At 41.0% G+C, this 19,716-nt stretch overlaps 1 protein-coding gene across 1 annotated transcript in view; it reads right to left on the reverse strand.

Annotated features, from left to right (window-relative positions):
- Positions 1 to 19,716, reverse strand: part of LOC122794347 (chitinase-like protein PB1E7.04c) — a 1,804,082-nt gene that overhangs the window by 876,344 nt on the left and 908,022 nt on the right. The window contains exon 3 of the mRNA XM_044062662.1: positions 5,642 to 8,731. Within this exon, the coding sequence (XP_043918597.1) occupies positions 5,642 to 8,731 (3,090 nt within the window). The remainder of the gene's footprint in view (positions 1 to 5,641; positions 8,732 to 19,716) is intronic.

Below are 19,716 nucleotides of genomic sequence, written 5' to 3' on the forward strand. Positions count from 1 at the left end.
GCCAATTATCCCTTGTGAGGCTCAAACCCTGCACCTTGTGTTTGTAAGGCAAACACCTTAACCATTAGGCCACTACTGCTACTATAACCAGAGGTGTCTTTGAATTTTAAAGGTAATATAAGTAAGAGTTACTATTACCCTTCTGTTTTACAGAGTATACAAGAATGCTGTACTAGCTTTTGTTCGTTTGACAGACGTTAGAAAATATCAAAATAAGATAACTTCCTAAGGTTGGAGGCTGCCAGCAATTGTAGATTTCACTGGTGCCTAAAGCTGGATATGGCTGCCAAACTTTAAAAAGGCACTGGATCAGCAAGCAGCAAGTTTTGAAAAAAGATTTATTGACCAAGATAGCACAAAACAAGAATGTATTTTTCCAGTACGGAAATGAGCACAATATACTGAAGTACACAGAGTTCCACAGCTGTGGTTGGAAATCTGGGAAAAAGACAAATATTTAAGCATGTTTGTGCTGTAATAACAATACCAAACAAATGTTTTGGAGCACATTTCAGCACTGTTATGTTCTTGAATCCCATTGCTGCATAAACAGTAGCCACCACAGAACAGTTGTTAGAAACTGAAACAGCTTTAAAGGATGCAATTCAGTGTGTGTGTGTGTGTGTGTGTGTGTGTGTGTGTGTGTGTGTGTGTGTGTGTGTGTGTGTGTGTGTGTGTGTTTTGCAGCACAAAGCATATTACAGCTTTTTAAAGCTGCTAAAGGATAAAAGATACACCACTTTTGGATAGCCACTGTGTATGAGGCAGCATAGTGCAACACATTTCAAAGCCGTGAAACACCACATTCTTGCAGTTTCTCTCTTGTTAAAATCTCAAAATATACTGGGACATCTAAAGCTCCATGAACTACAAACATTTATGTGACAGCAATAAGTGAGTTACTTCTTTCAAATTTGTAATATACTTAGTGGTTTTACATAGTTTTTCTTTCACTGTAACTGGTAAAACATTGAGTAAGTACAGTGTCATGTACTAGATAAAATTATGAATAGGTTTTTCTGATCATAACAGGTAGTTATATTTTCTCAAAGCAAATGTCCAACTTCACCTTTTGGGCTTCTCTTTGCTCTTCTCTTGAGGCATATTTCTTGATATTCATTTCTGGAGCATATAATAACTTGGTTATTATCAGAGACCTGATCAGAATCTTCCATTTTATCCGTGTCATTCATGAGATTTTTTAATGCCTATACTTCAGCTGTAAAGTTTTTCACTCAGTATTTTCCTTCCAACTTTATTAAAACTGCTTCTGCTTTCTTTACATGATGATTACACTCACAATGACTCTACTCTGTTAAATCTGTACTTATTCTAATGTGCTTTTTTTGAAAGATTAAAACCATATCATCATCAACAACATCCTCCTTTTTCTGCATGAGGTCTGAGTGTTGCACTGAATGTCACCATCTCTATCCTGATTCAGTGCATGTCTCCTAACTTCTTCAAAAGTCATGCCTGACTTACAGGTCTTCTGTCGTACAATCCATCCATTTCTTGGCTGGATATCTTCATTTCCTCTTGCCTTCTACCTGTCCTTCATAAATCATTTTCACCAAATCATCTTCAGCTTTTCTGCATATGTCCAAACCAGTTGTAAGCTGCTGTCTTCAACTTTCTCGGCAATTGAAGCTACTTTACCTTCTGCTCTGATGTTGCAATTTCTTCATCTGTCCAGTGATCAAACCACACCAACTGTGGGTAAATCCTGATATCTCCAAACACAGTCATGGATTATTGCTTTCTAAACTAATATGTACTTGTGTCTGGGAACTCCAATCTAAGTATTTTAGTCTCTTGTCATGATTACATAAGTTAAGCTATGAATAATACAAAACGCTCTCCTACTTCTTTATATATCTTAATTTAGCAAAGCTGATGTCCCTGCTACAATCTGAAATTCTTAACAGCTTAGTTTACCATAAAGTTAATAGTCAAAAGATAAAATGGGTCAAAAAGTGGATCTCAAATAGAAAGCAAAGAATGAGGATTCCTAGAATGTTATCATCATGATTTAAATTACCATCTACTAACTAGGCTTGTTTCAGCAATTGCACTGATGAAAGTATTAAAATATATCTAATAAGTTGTCGTCTGTCATTCTAATCTTGTCAAGCACTACATGGCATTAAATAACATTCTGTTGCAGTTCTGTAGTAGAAAGCTGTTCACAAATTCAAGCAAATGTTCAGTTGTGCAATGCAAAAAACTAAATTCTCTTTTTCCCAAAAAGTTCATGGAATTATTAGAAAAAAGTCATAGAAAAAGATCTGGGTACTGTTCTAAGTAAAACGTTTTTAATTCAATAGTGCATATGCACCAGTTCTAGAGATATTAAGAACCACGATCTGTACTTCAGACTTTCCAGGTCAGAGACATAGTTATTTAAGCTTAATATTCAAGATCTCATTAAACTTTTTAAAATTTAAAATTTTTTTTTCACTTATATTCTGCAAAAAATATGAAGGTTCTAATAATAATTATTCAGAGACACATTAATAGAAAAATACAATACTAATTTCCAAATGCAATGGCAGTAGCCATAAATGTGTTCAAATACTTAATATTACACAGTCGAGTGAAAAATTGAGAAGAGCTTTAAGTGCTGATTTACAACTTCCTGTTACATAAGACAAAGCTCACTGGCAATGGATATACTACTAGTGGTAGTGTTAGCAGTTCCAAGGATTACCGGAGGCAGCAGTTATTGCAGACTGCTTTGCGACAAAGTTACTTAGTGCAGAATGGGACATTGCTGGAACTGGGCTCACTCATGTTGCTGAACACCATGGCAGCTGTCTGGCTTAATTAGAGATAGATTTCTGACCACACATGTTCTTCACATTTTACCTAGCATTCAAACATTGGAACACTTTACAAGAGCTTTCGATGGCTGAATGAATGAATAAAGTACTGGTTTAATGTTAAAGATGCTTCATTATTAAGTGGTTATTTTTGATAGCCTGGAACAGTGAAACATTTTGTAATATATTTTATGGACTTTTGGAAACTATATATTAGAAAGATCTTTACACGACGCCAATAAAATATGATTCTATTAAATCTATTTTTCTTCACATTTATGTGAATGTTAATTCTTCTATTACCGCTGTCTATACCTCTTTAATATAAAACTTCTTCAAGTTATGTAAAACTTTTTCTCACAATGTTAGATAAATAAAGATGAAGTTGGTCTTGCTTTTTTTTTTCTTCTTAATTTACTTACTTTGCATTTACTGCATTTATTTCACTTCTTTAACATGATCAAATGTAATCAGTGTATCTCAGTTCCTTTTATTTATTTTTCTTTACTTAATTTTTGGAATCTCTTCTGTATTTAAAATATTTTAATTGTTGAAATTCCATGACATTTTAAAAACACAAACATATATTTGGAAACTACATAAAAGTTCTCCATAAAGTAAATGATTTTGTTTTTCTCATTCTAGCGCATTACTGTTTTCCTGTGTAATATTGCCAGCATACTTTAGGCATTGTAACCCATATTTACATTTAGTAGTCAATTTAACTTCTTGTGAAATAAACTCAACAAAAGAAACAAAAATGCTTTCGACTTGTGTGTTGTGCAGTCACTCATTCTTTCATGCACTCATAATACCCTCTTTAATTTTTCTTAATCACAATGGAGCTTGAGTATATCTCAGCAACCAACAGACATAAGGGATACCAATCCACTGATTAATGCACACACACAAACACAAAGACATACAGGCCAATTAGCAGTCTGGACAACTGCCATTTCACAAAGTTACATCTCTGTGATGTAGGAGGCAACAAGACTGTCCAGAAAACCCATGGAAACATAGGGACGACATGTACATTCCACAAAGAAGGTACAACAACCAAACCAAGAGACTATTAGGCAGCAACACAATATGTTGCAGCACCATGCTGACCAAAATGTCTTTGTATTTTAATGCAGGCTGAGACAATGGGAAACCTAGCAATGTAGAATGAATAGTTCATGCTCTCTTAAGAAACAGCATACACTGTGTACATCTACGTAAACAACAGAACGACCTTGTGTAACTGTATTCCACTCACTGATTACAGTGTGATGACAGGTCATGATATAGCAAACGTGGAACTACAGCAGAAAAAACGTAATGCACATCTCCTACACTTGTATAGGTGACAGGATGGCATAATGGTTAAGGTGATGATGCAAGATTTGATTCTCACATGGGGTAACTGGCTAGGCATAAAATGGTCCATAAGGGCAGTTAGCCTAATACTAATCTTGGAATCTATGTATCTTGGTATAAAAAATGTGTCTCAGTTTAAGTGACCAACACATCTCCTATTACCTATGCTTTGTCCTTGCAAGACACAATTACCCTTGGTAGCCTAGTGTTTCTAGTACGTATTGCACAAGTCCCCATACTGCATAATCACTGCATGGGTCTCATTAGTGACATACTACTCCATCTGTAACATTCGTAAAAGTTATATCATACAATTAGTGACTACAAATTAACTTGATAGCCAAAGACCCCATCCAGCCACAGCACAAATCCCAAGTTGTCGTAAAGATGTACTTTGGAGCCAGTGTTACTACAATTATCACAAGCCCTCATCTCAGCATGACCCCCCCACACACACTCATTCAGAAACATCAACTACTGTCAGCTGCCTCAACATATTTCCTCCTCACCATGACCAACAACAAATAAAATATAAAACAATGCACATGTAGGGGATGGTCAGTCAGATGCTGGATAACCAGAAAGATAATGGAGATTCTACCTGAAATGTATAGGACTGGTTACTGAACCAAATTACCACTGATTCCCGCCACACAACATATGTGCAGGAGTTATGGCTTTGGATGACAGAGATGGGATATTTGTCTACAAGTGAGGCATTTTTCAAAGGATTCTGGATGTGAGAATAGGCATACTTACTTCCTGAACTAGAACAATGGAGCTTTGTTTAACACGCACGATGAACAGAATTGTAAGAGGGAGTGGTTTAAGAAAATAAGAATGAGACATACATTGAGACTGGAATGAGAGATGGTGTGCAGCACTGGATGTTCTATCCTTACTTTATTATCTTGTCATACTTTACTGTTTACGCATGTGGGCTTATATTTATGCAACACATCTTATGCAATGATTCAGGTATATGATATCATTAACAAGTGCGCCAAACATGCATTCTGCAATATGTCTGCCTAGAAATCAAATTTGCATGGGTGAGTTAAGTATTAGTACCTGTCAAATGGCACATCTGTAAATACAGTAAACATTTCTCCTTTATTAATAATATTCACTGCGCAGTGCTCACCCAAAAAATTCTTCATTACTATGTTGTGTGCTGACAGAGGACACAGAGAAGGAAGTATAAATCATGCAGCACATCTTCCAAAGATAAACATTGAGTTTTCTAGCAAAGTGGTGGTAGTGTTGGGGTTGTGACAGTACTCATGACCATCAACCAGATGGCTGCTGAGGAAATTAGGAATGACTTAAGGTCCTTATCTGCCTTTTATCTGCACAAATCTATGAGTTTATGGAATGCTTCCACAGCAAAGATGAACAACAGAAATACAGCACTAATTATAAATTATACTGAGGACTATAACGGTATAGGGTCATACCTTGTGCAATTTACATCTTTTTTCAAATTTCCCATATTTTAAAAATTCTCTGCTTCTTCCTTCAATATGAATCTCAGAGGTGCTTCTTCTTCTTCTCTGGCGCTTTTTGATGGGCTTTTTTATATCAGCGGCATGTTTCTTTCCATTACTTTTAATGCAGTCATTGCCCTTTATGTGTGTACGGGTGTCCATAGCAGCAAAACTAGAGGTTGCTTTATTAGTTGTGGGAGATTCAGTAGCAGCTGCATCATCATCATCATCTGTACTAACTGCTGAATTATGTACTCTAATCACAGGAAATGTGATTATATGTGCATCGTTAGCACCATCAGAAGAGGAGACAGTACAGGCTGCGTCAGTCATGGTAGCTGTTATAGTGTCAGTAATCACTGTAGATGTACGTGATGCATTCGGTACAATAATTACTGTATCAGCCACAGCAGTAAGGACATCATTGTCCTTGGCATTGATTGCACTACTAGCAATACTGCTAGCAGTTTCAGTATTACTGTAGAAAGTAGTTGTTGTGGACACGTTTGTGCCAGAGTTACTGGGGTCAGCACTGGACATTGCTTGAACTGGACTTATGCTACTGGATACCACAACTGTGCTGCCTGGGCTAATTAAGGCACTCTCCTTGCTACTGACTGTATGTGACATAGCAGATACTGAAGTGCACGTAGTGACTATTCCGGAATCAGTAGGATCGAAGACCTCACTAGATGCAGAACACACACTGGTAGACTTGGAAGTGGTATGTACATCAGTGTTAATGGTGCTACTGAGAGAAGCAGTGATCTGTACAGGTTCACTAGTTATATCAGCCTTCGTGCAGTCAGCACTGGTGGAAAGCTGGTCCCCATGATGTGTGCTAGTTAGGTGCTCATCAGAACTGCTCTCACTTGTAATTGTACTAAATCTGGTAGAACTAGTGCTGGCTCCTCTCATTTTGCCACTGATGGTTGCGTGACCTGCACTCATTTTACCAGCCTGTGCTTTCAAGGCTGTGCTGCTGCTGCTCTTTCCAGCTTTGGCCCTGGCTGGGCTGACATTTTCTTTGACCTTGTGCTTAGCTTTCTTTGAAGTAACTATAACCTTGGCTTTGCTGAACATGGCTGTTGTGGCACCAGCTCTCCATATCATGGCCTTCACAGCTGCCGTCAATGCACTTGCTCTCTTGGATAGACTTCTTCTGGTAGTTTTGGTTATACTGGCTTTGCCTCCTGCAGGCTTTGTGGATGCAGTTCCTGCACTAGCCTTTCTTGGTTTGCCACTGACTGTAGTTTTACTTTCAGTTTTGCTTGAAGTAATCATGGTATCTGTATTGACTGCATTGGTGATATGGGATTTGTTGTGAATTGCAGCATTTAATAATGAGGTAATACTTTCAGTTGTCTTAGATGTACTGACATGGCTGGGAGAAGATGCCGCAGCGATGACTGCATCAGTGATTGCAGTAGTGATGTTAGCTGTAGTAAGACTCACATCATTTACAGTATTATCTGTGTCTATCACAGCAGAATGAGTGCTAACAGAAGAAGCATGGATTATATTCTCTTGTTTTCCAGCAGTGTCTGTTGTACAGGCTTTGGTGGCTTTGTTTACAACAGTAGTTCTTAGTGCCTCACTTACAAAAGGAGTTAAACTAGTTTCATCTTTTGCAGGCCTTGCAGCACTAGCCACATCGCTGGAGCCACTGGACATGCCTGCTGGTGCAGTGACATTACTATCTTCACTGTCTCTATTTTGTGTGGTAGAACAAATGTTCGGTAAGTTCATAGCAGTGTTGTTAGTCGTAGAAGCAATGCATGTATTGTCACTTAGATTACTAGACCCATCAGTCTCACTAACTCTACTGTCAGACAGAGTTAAGCTTGTATTCTTAGCTGAGTCAACAATCACATTGGCTGTAACAGTACAGCTGCTCTTTGTAGTGTTGTTAGTTAAAATGCAATCTGCCTGCCCTGTTCCTATGCTAGCTATATTACTTAATGAACCTTCAGAGCTGGTAAGAGAATTATCTTTCTTCTCAGACATGTCCTCATTTAATATAACACAGTTGGTGCTAGAGATAATGGTGCTTGTAGGGGCATTATCAATTCCACTGACTTTGTCAAGGTTGACAGACACAGCAGCAGCTGTGTCTTGCAAGCTGCTTGTAACACTGCTACTGCTTCCCATGATCTGTGCCAAAACATTTGTTTCAGGTGAAATAGGGGAGATTCTCTCAGAATAACTACTGGCTATGTCTGCAGGACTGTAGTCTTCATTAAGTTTTGTGCTAATGCTGCTGCCACTGTCTGTAGCTGAATTTGGTAATTCACCACCCAAAGCAAGAGTATTACTCACGCATGCCAAATCACATGCTGGACAAATGTCTGCATTAGCGTAAGGTGTCTCACTGGTTGTAGCAACACTTATGTCTGCACTGCTGGGAACATCACTGGTAATGTTAATGCTGTCTACATTTCTTTTTAGACTGGTGATTATGTCATCAGCTGAGTTACTAACTACAGTACTTCTGGCAAGGCCACCAGCCAGCTCACAGACCTCAGGTAAGACTGCGATGATGGATGCACTGACTGAGGGCATAATTGCACCACTTCCAGCCTCTGATCTGGCACCGGTCATTTCATCATTTTTAATCTCACTGTACACAGTTGTGCTGTCTGCATTTATGTTCACATCCATGATAATGCTGCTTAAGGCAGACGTGTCTTCACTGAAGAAGGCATTTGGTTCTGTTGCAGAGGAAGGAGTTATGTTGCTGGTAGGGATTGCTGCCACTGTAAGAGCAGCATTACGGTTTGCTATCTTTCCAGTTTTGGGTGCAGACATTAAAGGCTTGTCTGTGTTTGAAGCTGCTTTCCTGGCAGTATTGATGTTTTTTTGGTTATCACCAGTATCACTGGTGGTGCTGAGAGTAGAACTGTACCTGAGCCTGGGGTCTTTAATATTGCTGCCCCTGGAAGTACTGGGACTTGTTCTTTTGCTGCTTTTGCTTGCTTTGGCTGTGGTGATGGCCACCTGACTTCTGCTGGACTTTTTTGTGCTTGCGGTTGACCTTTTGCAGCGTCTCTTATTCTCATCCTGCATTAATTAACAATTGCATTGGGTACATGAACGCCAGAGAGGACATCATTTTAGCAACAGTACAAAACACTGTAATGATACAAGTGGCAGTGATACTAATGGGACACTCTCAGCATACCCACAATATGATTATGTTTTTATTTAATAGCATAGCTTGCATTTGCTATATATTTATTTTTGAGTGAATCTACACTTGAAGTGAAAAATACACTTCCAGTGTAATATAACACTCCAAAAAGTATTTGTTTTAATGTCTAATCAGCTCTAACTGTATCTAGCTGGAATGAAAAATATCACAGGGCAGTTAAATTACGAAAGAAGCAGTGATAACATGAGATGTAATTTCATCACAAGTGAATGCCTTGTTGGATTTATTTTCTAGGTTTTTACTCTAAAGTGTTCAGTGAGCTTAGCAGAAAAAAATGCCAATCAACCGCAACTAACTTATTTTGTTAATGATGCAAAGAAGAATATATAACTAACTATATCAGAAAAGTTTTGATAGAAAAACATTAAGGTTAGATGTGAACTAGAAATAAAAATTGCATGAAGAGCTGACAGTGCCCCAAAACCCCCAAAATTGTATAAAGAGCTGACAGTGCCCCATTAATATTAAGCGTATAATTAATACCATAACATTTTAAAAAGAGCTGCACAGTCAGTATGTTATTAAAATATCACACTGATAGATGTTAAACATTTCTAGAGTAAATTAGCAGCAGTAGTAGTGTCTGGTCTTGTCTTGAGGACACCACAGACATCCAGCGAACAGGAATACCCAACAGCTGAACCAACTGAAATGAAAGGTCCAACAAGTAAAAACATAATACATGAAGTAGAAAGGATATTAGATAAAATAAGCAGAGATGAATGTTGTAAACAAGATAAAATATTCTTGCTAACCAAATAATTGAATGTCCACTGGTGCTTTATTTACAGTGCACTAAAACCAAACCAAACAAAAAAATGTAATTCACAAATGCATGCAGTTGCACAACTTTTACATAATTCCAGAGCTTTTCTGAAAATTACTCATAATAACTTGTATTTGCAAATACAGAATGACAATTTCATTTATTAATAAGTGACTAAATATTATTACATATTTTCTTCCAAGTATCCTAATATAACTTAGTGAAAACATTTTTTATTTCATTACACATGCAGCTGTCATTATAAATGTGGCCCTCACTACATAATGAATATAAATGTCAAAATCACTTAAATTCTGGTAAAAAGGTAAGATACTGCAAAATGTTACAATCCAAATGCAGTGCAAAAAGAAGTTATGCACTCACCATAACATTCCATCTGAGTAGTTGTACTTCATTTGTCTTCAACCTGTGGGTTATGCATCAGTATCCGGATCCGACATGACCTCATATCTAGAATCTAATCAGAGCTCCAAGTTCCTCCCCTTACCCATAATGCCCCCTGTCTCCTTCCTCCCTTCAGATAGAGTTTGCTGCTCAACAAATAACATACACCCGACCCAACACAACCTTATCTCTACTGGCAGCCCAAAAAATCCTGAGCCAAAGCTTAGCAATGGACAGCTCCTAGGATGTTCATCTTTCATATCCATGGTCAGGACAATAGTGAGAAAGTCAGGGGAAGGAGGAGGGATGGTTGAAGACAAATGAAGTACTTGACATCATTTGGTCTTCAACCTATGGGACAGAGTCCCCAGCTAGTAACACCCGGGTGGCCCTCATGGAAGGATATTCCAGAACTCTGTGGAGCCAAAGGATGCCCTGTTCCTGGATGCAATGTCCAATTTGTAATGTGAAATGAAGTTATGACATGAAGATCATTTAGCAGCAGAACAAATATCATCCAGCGACACCCTGGACCAAAAGGCCGCTGAAGTAGCCATAGATCTGGTGGAATGCGCTTTTACCTGACCCGGAGGGGAAATACCCTTGACAGCATATGCTCAAATAATGCACTGGGGAATCCAACAAGGAATTGTCACCTTAGAAATTGGTTCCTCAAAAAGGGTTTTGAGTAAGAAACAAACAACTGATTAGATTTATGAAAAGCTTTCGTCCTGTTCAAGTAGAATCGCAATTGCCTGTGCACATCCAGCAGATGTAATTATATTCACCTCTATTCTGAAAATTAGGAAAAAAGACAGGAAGATTGATAATCTGATTAATATTGGCTTCTGACACTACTTTAGGAAAAAGGATGGTTTAGTATGCAGAGAAACCCCGTCCTTATGAAAAATCATGTAAGGAACTTTGATGGATAGTGCTTGAAGTTCCGACACTCTCCTGGCGGAAGTAATGGCGATCAAAAAGACAGTCTTCCAAGACAGATACTGCAAATCTACCGAAGCTACAGGTTTGAAAGGAGGGAAGACTAAAGCCTGAAGCACGAAAGTAAAGTCCCACAGGGGCATAGGATCCTTCACCAGGGGTCTTAGAAGAAAAGCACCTTTAAGGAAGGTCTTGCAAAGTTTAGAAGAGGCTAATGAAGTCATGTTTTCTCCCACGTGAAAATTAGAAATTGCAGCCAGTTGACTTTAACAGTGGAGGAACTGGCACCTTGCTGAAAAATCCCAGCCAAAAACTCTAATACTGAGGACACAGGAGCAGTAAATGGGTCAAATGCCCACTGCGAAGCCCATATGTAAAACGGTTTCCACTTACTACGGTAAATCCATCTGGTGGAAGATTTATGAGCCGCCACCAAAATGGTTTTAACAGGAGATGATAAACCGGGAGTCCTAATAATCAGGGGAACTGGAGCAGCCAAGCAGTGAGTTTCAGACTGTCCAAGTCTGGGTGAGGAATCCCTTGGGGATGAGAAATAAGATCCAGAACTGGATCCAAGGTCCATGGTGGAACTATTAGGTGACACCAAAATGAGAGAAACCAGACTTGGCGAGGCCAGAATGGGGCAATGAGGATCACAGTGTTCCCCAGCTTGCAAGCTTTCTGAAGAAACTTTTAGATGGGGGGGAGGGGGGAATAGGCATAAAGAAGACTGGGAGGCCAAGTATGAATCAGTGTGTCTCTGGGGGCTTCCCCCTTAGAGGAGTTCAGAGCTAAGAAATTGCTGTATTTTGCATTGGTAGGAGATGCGAACAGATCGCAGCAAGGATGACCCCACTTTCAAAAAATCTGTTCTGCCACTGAAGGATTCAGAGACCACTCATAAGGCACCAGGATTGATCTGCTGAGTCTGTCCACTAGAATGTTGGACTGTCCCAGAATGTGCGTTGCCACCATAAAATGGCTGGTGGAGATCACCCATTCCCACACTCTCATGGCTTTGCAACAAAGAGGGTAAGATCTGGTTCCTCCTTGTTTGTTAATATAACAGACTACCAACATGCTGTCTGTCTGAACTGCAATCATCCCTAGAGGAGGATGGGCATGAAGGGCCTGCAAAGCAAGAAGAACCACCCTCATCTCCAGGACGTTGATATGCAAACTGGTCTCGGATGGGGACGACGTGCCTTGGACTGTCCTTCCTGAGCAATGCCCCCCCATCCTAGCTGGGAGGGGTCCATGGTCACTGTGGTTTTGGGAAAAGAAGGAAGAAAGGGGACAGCCCTGACAAGTCCAGGGAATTAATCCACCACTGAAGAGAGTCCCTGCATACTCAAGAAATACTTACTGGATGAGACAATAGTAGAGACAATAGAGACCACTGGACTGCTACAGTCCACTGAAGAATCTGCATGTGAAGTCGTATGATGGGTAATAGGTTGATCGTGGCTGTCATAGACCCAAACGCCCTCAGAACTGTCTCTGCTGTTGGAACCTGGACTTGAAGGACATACAAGATGTGTACCTTTAGACTGTGTATCCTGTCTGGGGTGAGGAAAGCTTTCAGTTGGATAGTGTCCAACCAAGCCCCAATGAAGTCTAGGATCTGAACAGGAGCCAGTGAGGACTTGTTGAGATTGATGGTGATGCACAGTATTTTTGCTAGTAACAGGAAATAATCCCTGGCTCAGCACAGCAGATGTTTGGTGGGGAGAGCGAAGAGCCAATCGTCCAAGTAAGGGAAGACCTGAATACCCTGAAGCCTCAGGTGAGCCGGTACTAATTCCATCACCTTGTTGAACACCCTGGGAGCTGTGATGAGGCCAAAGGGAAGGGCTCTGAACTGATTATGATTGGCTCCCAGCTGGAAGCGGAGAAACCTACAAGAGCACCTGTCCATCTTGATGTGATAGTACGTGTCCTGGAGGTCGATCGAGCACATCCAATCTTTTTCCTGCAGGTAGGGCAGGATGGATTGAAGAGTGACCATCCGAAATTTTGCCTCGGCTACTGACAGGTTCAAGGTGGATAGATCCAGAAAGGGTCTTAAGACCCCATTTTCTTTGGCACTAAAAAGAACCTTGAATAAATGCCTGATCAAGATTGGTCTAGCGGATGGTTTGGGTGACTTGCTTTCTTAGAAGCTTGTCTGTCTCTCACACTGCTTCCTCCCTTTGTGCAGGTGGAATGCCTGGGAGGTGATTTGGTGAGAGAGGTAGTTTGATGAATGGGATGGAATAACCTCTGGATATAATTTACAGCACCCAGTGATCTGTTGTTATGGACTCCCACACTGCTGAGTGTAGTTATAGGTGACCTGTGACTGCCTCCAGAGATAAGGAGTCGGGCAGCCCTTCGGGGCTGCTGCATGGGTCTGTCTTTGAATGGTTCTCATGATCCAAAGTTTCTTGGACCCCCCCCCCCCAATGCCTCTAGGATGGCATCTATCATAACTCCCTCTGCCTCTGGGGTAGATGAGTCCTGAGTGTCCTGGGAAAATGCCTGAGACTTCCTGAACCACATCTTTGTCTCTCTCTGATTCTTAGAGAAGGATCGTTGAGGGTTGGAGAAGTGGATACTGATGGCAGACAGTGTTTTCACATCCTTCTCACTGTGGACCAAGGTCTCTCAAACTGACTTCCCAAACAGGGAAGAACCATCGTATGGGGCATTTGCAAATGATGCCTTAAAGGTTTCCGAGAATTGGCAAAGCCGGAGCCAGGCATGGAGCCTCATACCAATGCCAGAATTGGCCACCCTGGCGGCTCCCTCTGTGGCATGGGAGAGAAGAAGCATGGACGTATTAGCTACTGCCTTGAGAGTGGCCATTCAAGTGGAGAACATCTTCTTGCCCTCTGCCAACATGGACTCTGGGGTTGATTCAGTGATATCCTTGACCAAGTCTCGCTGCAGCCAGATAACGTGTGCCATATAGTTCAGCACTCTTATGGAAAATGTCGGTGAAGCATACACCTGCTTCCCCTAGATGGTCCATAGTCCTTAACTCCCGGTCAGGAGGATGGACTGTAGAGTTCTCCTGCATGAGCTCTTTCTTCATGGGGGCTGCCACCACCATAGCTTCCACGGGGACCCCTTATTCCAACAAGTCCTATCTGGAGGGGGACTAAGGACCTTATCAGAGTACTTAGGGATGGGTTCCATGGTGTCCAGTTCCTTCCCTGCCCGAGATGCTATAAGGTGCATGAGCGGATCCACGGGAGGGGACACCCAGGAAGTAGATGGGCCCATGCCGAATGCCTCGAGGAACACTGACTTGACCAAGGTCGGTTTTTGACCAGACCCCCCCCCCTCTGGTGAAGGAGTTCCGTGATGTCTCCAAAGTAGACATCCTCAGGGGGTGATCGGGGGGAACCTTCTCCTTCCTCCAAGTCAGTGTCTTCAGTAAGGGACTCCAGAGGCAAGTGAAGGTGCCTCCTTTTACATGTCCCTTTGCGAGGAACCTCCTCAGTAGGACTCTCTGGGGAGGATTTGCAAACCTCTTGCTGCTCCCTCAGGGGAGCTTCCTGAGGCAAACCAGGCACAGACTGTCCCTGAGATGGCAGGATTGTTGGGGCCATACCCAAAACATAGGAAGTCAGGGTGGAGTTCGAGGATGAGATGGTCAATGGCCTTGACAAACTCGAGAGAACCATCTCCACCATGTAAAAGGCTGAAGGGGAGAACATCCTGTGAAGTGCCAGTAGGAGCCGTCCCCCTCTGACTTGACAGGGGAGTCAGCGTCGAGACAGGAGCCGAGATGCCGAGGGGAAGTCTGCGCTCCAATGCACTCAGAGCTGACAGCAACCCCTCAGATCCGACATGGAGGCTACAGTTCCGAGAGCTTGGATCTGATCCAGTCAGATTTGACACACTCAAGGTGATGGCCAGCATCGAGGTACAAGGTACCGTTAGCACCGACACCCCAACCCCGAGGGTCCTCGGATCCAAAGGCTCCAAAACTGAAGGACAGATCAGAGAAGGAGTTATTGAAGTAAAGAAGGACTGTGAGCTGGAGCTCCAGAGGGAGAAGGAGCAGTCAAGACTCCCATTTGGATTTGGGTATGGATGAACTTCCACATCATCCTATCCACCTCCATTTTGCTCAGTGTCTGGTTTGAATGGGAGGAGGAGGGCCACCAACACCGGCCGGGATTGCTGATGAGGGGAGGCCCAAACAGGAGACTGGATACGGGACTCCTCTGGTTCAGGGGAAAACCAGGAAGAGTGGAGCTGGGGAGAATCTAGCCTGGTTGGAGGCTTGGATTTTGGTGGAGGCCCTGCCAGAGCCAAGCAGTCAGGCGTCCACTTCTTTGGCTATTTTGTGCTGCTTCTCCTTCCCTGGACCTCTTGACAGGAGTTTGAGTCCCAGAGACCTGGGAAGGAGAAGAAGCTGAAGTCATGGTAGAAGCCAGGGGTGCAGGGGCTGCCGTCCCTGAGGAGGGACATAATCCCTTTAGGACAAGCTTATCCCTCCTGTCCTTAAGGGCCCGTGGGTTAAACCTCACATAGATAGAAAAGGTGGTTAGCAGGTGAGCAGCACCCAGGCATACCACGCACAGAGTGTGGTCAATGGCTGGGGAGAGCTTATGGCCACATTCCATACACTTCCTAAACCCTGGTTTTGGGGTATCGGACATGCTCCCAAACCAGCTATCAATACACACAGAAAACAAGAGGATGAGAAGGAAAAAAATTTTTTTTTTCTTTTTTTTTTAACCAACGACCAAAAGTGGGTAGGGAAGGTAGGATAGCTAAGGAATAGAAATCTCTAAGCTAGATAGAGAAAGAGACCCAAAAAAGCAACTCACTTACCCAAAAGATGCTCAGAGCTCAGACCACAATGCTAGCTGTTTCAGCGGCAAACAAGATCTGAAGGGAGGAAAGACACAGGGGGCATTATGGGTAAGGAAAGGAGCTTGGAGCTCGGATCAGATGCTGGATATGCGACCGTGCCAGATCCATAACCCACAGGTTGAAGACCAAATGAAGTCAACTACTTCAGATCAAATGGTTGCACAAAGGAAGAAAACTGTAATCCTCAAATGTATTTAAAACTTTAATAAATTAAGCAAAAAACAAAAATACTTTGGGCAGAGAACTTTCAAGATTATCATACACTTTACCATCACAGAAATTTAAATCTATAAATCTTCTTGTCATTTTTATGAGACTTTATTTTAACAAAGAAAACTGCATCGTGTTCTGGCCCACTTTCTAGCATGGTTTTGCCCAAAGTGTTATTTTTTTTTTGGTGAATAAAGTTAGGTCAGCTGTACATATACTGTTTTATGCACTTCACATGCCAGAATTTGGTGGCTCAGTAGTAGCTAATAACTCTCTGATAAGCCAGTTAACGCCAGTCAATGTACTTTCGTGAGCAGTATGTGGCCTAGGCATGCAAACACATGCAGACATGTACACAACAACAACATTCTGATATAGTGCACATACAATGCAGATATGCAGAATTAATTACAGAGAGGCCTATTTACGGGCTTAAAACAGCAAAGACATATATAACATTTTACAGTAGTTTAAACAGCTCCTCAACTTGGTCTGCCATGGACAGAATAATAACAAAATAAAAACTAAAATGTGAGCAGGGACATCCATCAGTGATTGTTTACTGTACCAACTTTTTCAGGTTGCATTCACACAATTTAGACAAGGTCTACTAATACATGAGGACTAGACAGCAGTATCAGAAGTTTAGGGGTTAGTAGCAAATTACTGCTTTTGTAAGCTATGTGATTCCCTCCAGTTGAAAGCCACTAGTTAAGGAGTTCCTGATAAGGGTAGCAAGAGGGGAAAAGTCAATAGTAGAATGAATCCAGTGTATGGACAAAATATGATGTACCTTCCCTACATTTGGAAAAGTTAGTCAGTCATAATACTACTGCTTCAGGGTTTAATAACGAATGCATATACTAAACTTGAATCAAATCATTTGTAAGTAATGTTTAACCTAAGGTTTTTTGGTTGTGCAATGTCCCTGTTTGATTTCTGTCAGAAAATTGAATAAGCTAAAACAGCAGACGTTGGAGGTAATAAAGACTTTATGATCAGGATTTTACACCTATTATAAAGAACACATGGCAAATCTGAATTTCATAAAAAATGTCTTATGCTAAGTATACGTGAGTAATGCTGACAGCAAAAGAAATGCCCCAAAAGAATGGTCCAGTAATGTAAATCAAGCAAGGTCACAGTAAGTACCACTCACATATTTTCCAATTTGTAGAGATTGAAGCAACAGTTCACTGAAAGTCACAATGCAGTGTAGATTTTTAAAACAGAAAAAGCTCATTACACATATGCATGCTCTTCTGTCTGCATCAGTTAAGATGGAGTAGGAGTAAGTGTGAAAGGGCTGGAGTAGGAATTTGGTGCACACACATACTGATTTACAAGTTACCATGGAGAGGGGTATTGAGCAGCAGGCCTAAACACATTAAGGATGATGACTACCTCTTAAAATAAGAAATTTCATGGTCCTCTTCATTCTGGCAACAGGAATATTAAACACACCATCCAAGGACAACTGAGTCATTCTGCAAGCCCCATCATCCACACCCCTGGACATTGCCCTCTGTGCTATATCAAACTGTAGAATGTTTGCTTCTCTAACAGCTAGTAGGAAAAATGCAGGATAAACCATGGCTTCTTCAGAGTAGCTGGACTACAGGTAGTGTTGAATGTCAATAAGTGCATTCACATGTATATCAGAGTGATGCAGGTAAACATGCAATGTTTTATATTAGCTTTAGTGTCTGTCTTTCTGCTAACAGTGTTGAGTCCTCATTAAGATCAGGTAAAACACAAGAATCTATCTGGAAACTGTTAAGAGTATCAAACACATGTTAAACAAGCATATACTGTAGAAAAAAAGGCATAAACAAGTTAGATCTCTCTCCACGTCACTTTATAAACATACAGCATAGGGAGCACTCAATACTCTAGTACAGCGTGCACTCATTTGAACATTGCGGCAAAGTACAGGACAGCATAGCAAGCCACATAATATGAACTGTACTCTGGGAAACATATGGATGACTTATCAAAGGATTAGCACAGAACAAGTGTAATGGCATGCTCTGAAAGCAGCACAAGGGCCAAAAAGTTACAATGAGACTAAAGGGATGTGTATGTGCATGCATATGTGCACTAAAATATGGAAATAACCCATGGTATACAAATGATTCCAAACAACTCTTATTGTTCTGGTTGCTGTTGCCATAAAATCTTCTGCAAAGATTGGTGAAAAAGCCATACAAGTCCACTTTACAGTTAGATGACAATCTGGCTAGATTCAGTATCAAGAGACCTAGGATATGTCCTTGACAAGCCAAGATCATTGCTCTTAGCCCAATTTCATCTAATGCACAGATAACTAGCTGTAAGGTGGAACCACAGCATTCTGTCACCTGCACAAACAAAACACAACACAGCATGGAAGTTGTAACTACCCAGTGTTCCAGATGAAGTGAAATCTGCACAAGGTAATTTGTGTCACAGTAGTGATCATCCAGGAAAAATTAGGAGACATGCATACCACCCGAAGTGTGACAAATAAGCAGACTGGGCATCTATATCACCACATCACCACTGTACATCTATATTACCACATCACAACTGTACATCCATATCACCACATTACTATGTACTTCACAGTGAACAGCAAGGCAAAAATGATACACTGCATTCACAACATATCCAGAATAAAATGACATGCATGTCGGCATGCTTCAGAAGAAAGGACTAAAGGGTATGCTGGCATACATGTATGCGTACTGACTCTGTATGTGATACATCATACTGGTTAACAGCACATACATGTAGACAGTGCAACAAAATTATATCATCTGTACAGCACTAAAGAAACAAAGGCATAGTTGTGCCTTCATGTTGAGAAAACCATATGTAATTGCATATGCTATTTCCTAGGCCTTGTATGGTCATACCTAGTGGTAGTTGGTCCATCATGAGTGTGTAAAGTGGCAAGTATGAAGTTCATCTATATGTATGTGCTAAAGCACTTGGCTTCCTTAATATTACAGATGTTAACAATACCACCATAGAAACTACCACTTACTTCAAATACCATGGCATTTGACTAGACCAATTTGTTAACTTCACATTCAAAACACTCACAAAAAGATCAACACACTACTGTTATGACCAAATAAGCTACCACCTCTTCTGTCAAGGCCAACTAAACCTGCCATAGGCAAAGGCAGACTCTTATCTCAACTCGAATATGGACTAACCATTATAGCTGCAGCCGCAAAGAAAAATGCCACCATGTTAGAAACTACCTCCAATATAATCTAACAGTTCATTACTAACTCTCCTAGCAATGAACACCACTGCCTCTCACTAAAGTTAATGGCTCACAGAATATTTGGAAGCTGACCTCCTACTAGGATCACTAATTCACAAAGCCCTTTTCTCCTGAGAAATCATCCCCTCTCACTTCACAAACTTTTCACCAAACCCAAAAAACCCCCAAAAATAAATATAATGTTAGGGGTATCTCTCAATCTCAGCTAAACTTATTAACCCCAAAAAGGAAACTCTACTGCATTGACCATACATTCTCCATCCTAGCACCTAAACTATGGTATTACATTCCTCTTTCAATCCAAGATATCCAAAAGTTCATGGATTTCAAACAAGAGCTCAAGGAACACCTTTTCAACTAAG

This window comes from Protopterus annectens, chromosome 1.part0 (genome assembly GCF_019279795.1).
Source record: "Protopterus annectens isolate FY-2018-M chromosome 1.part0, PAN1.0, whole genome shotgun sequence".
In the NCBI taxonomy this organism is placed as follows: Eukaryota; Metazoa; Chordata; order Ceratodontiformes; family Protopteridae; genus Protopterus; species Protopterus annectens.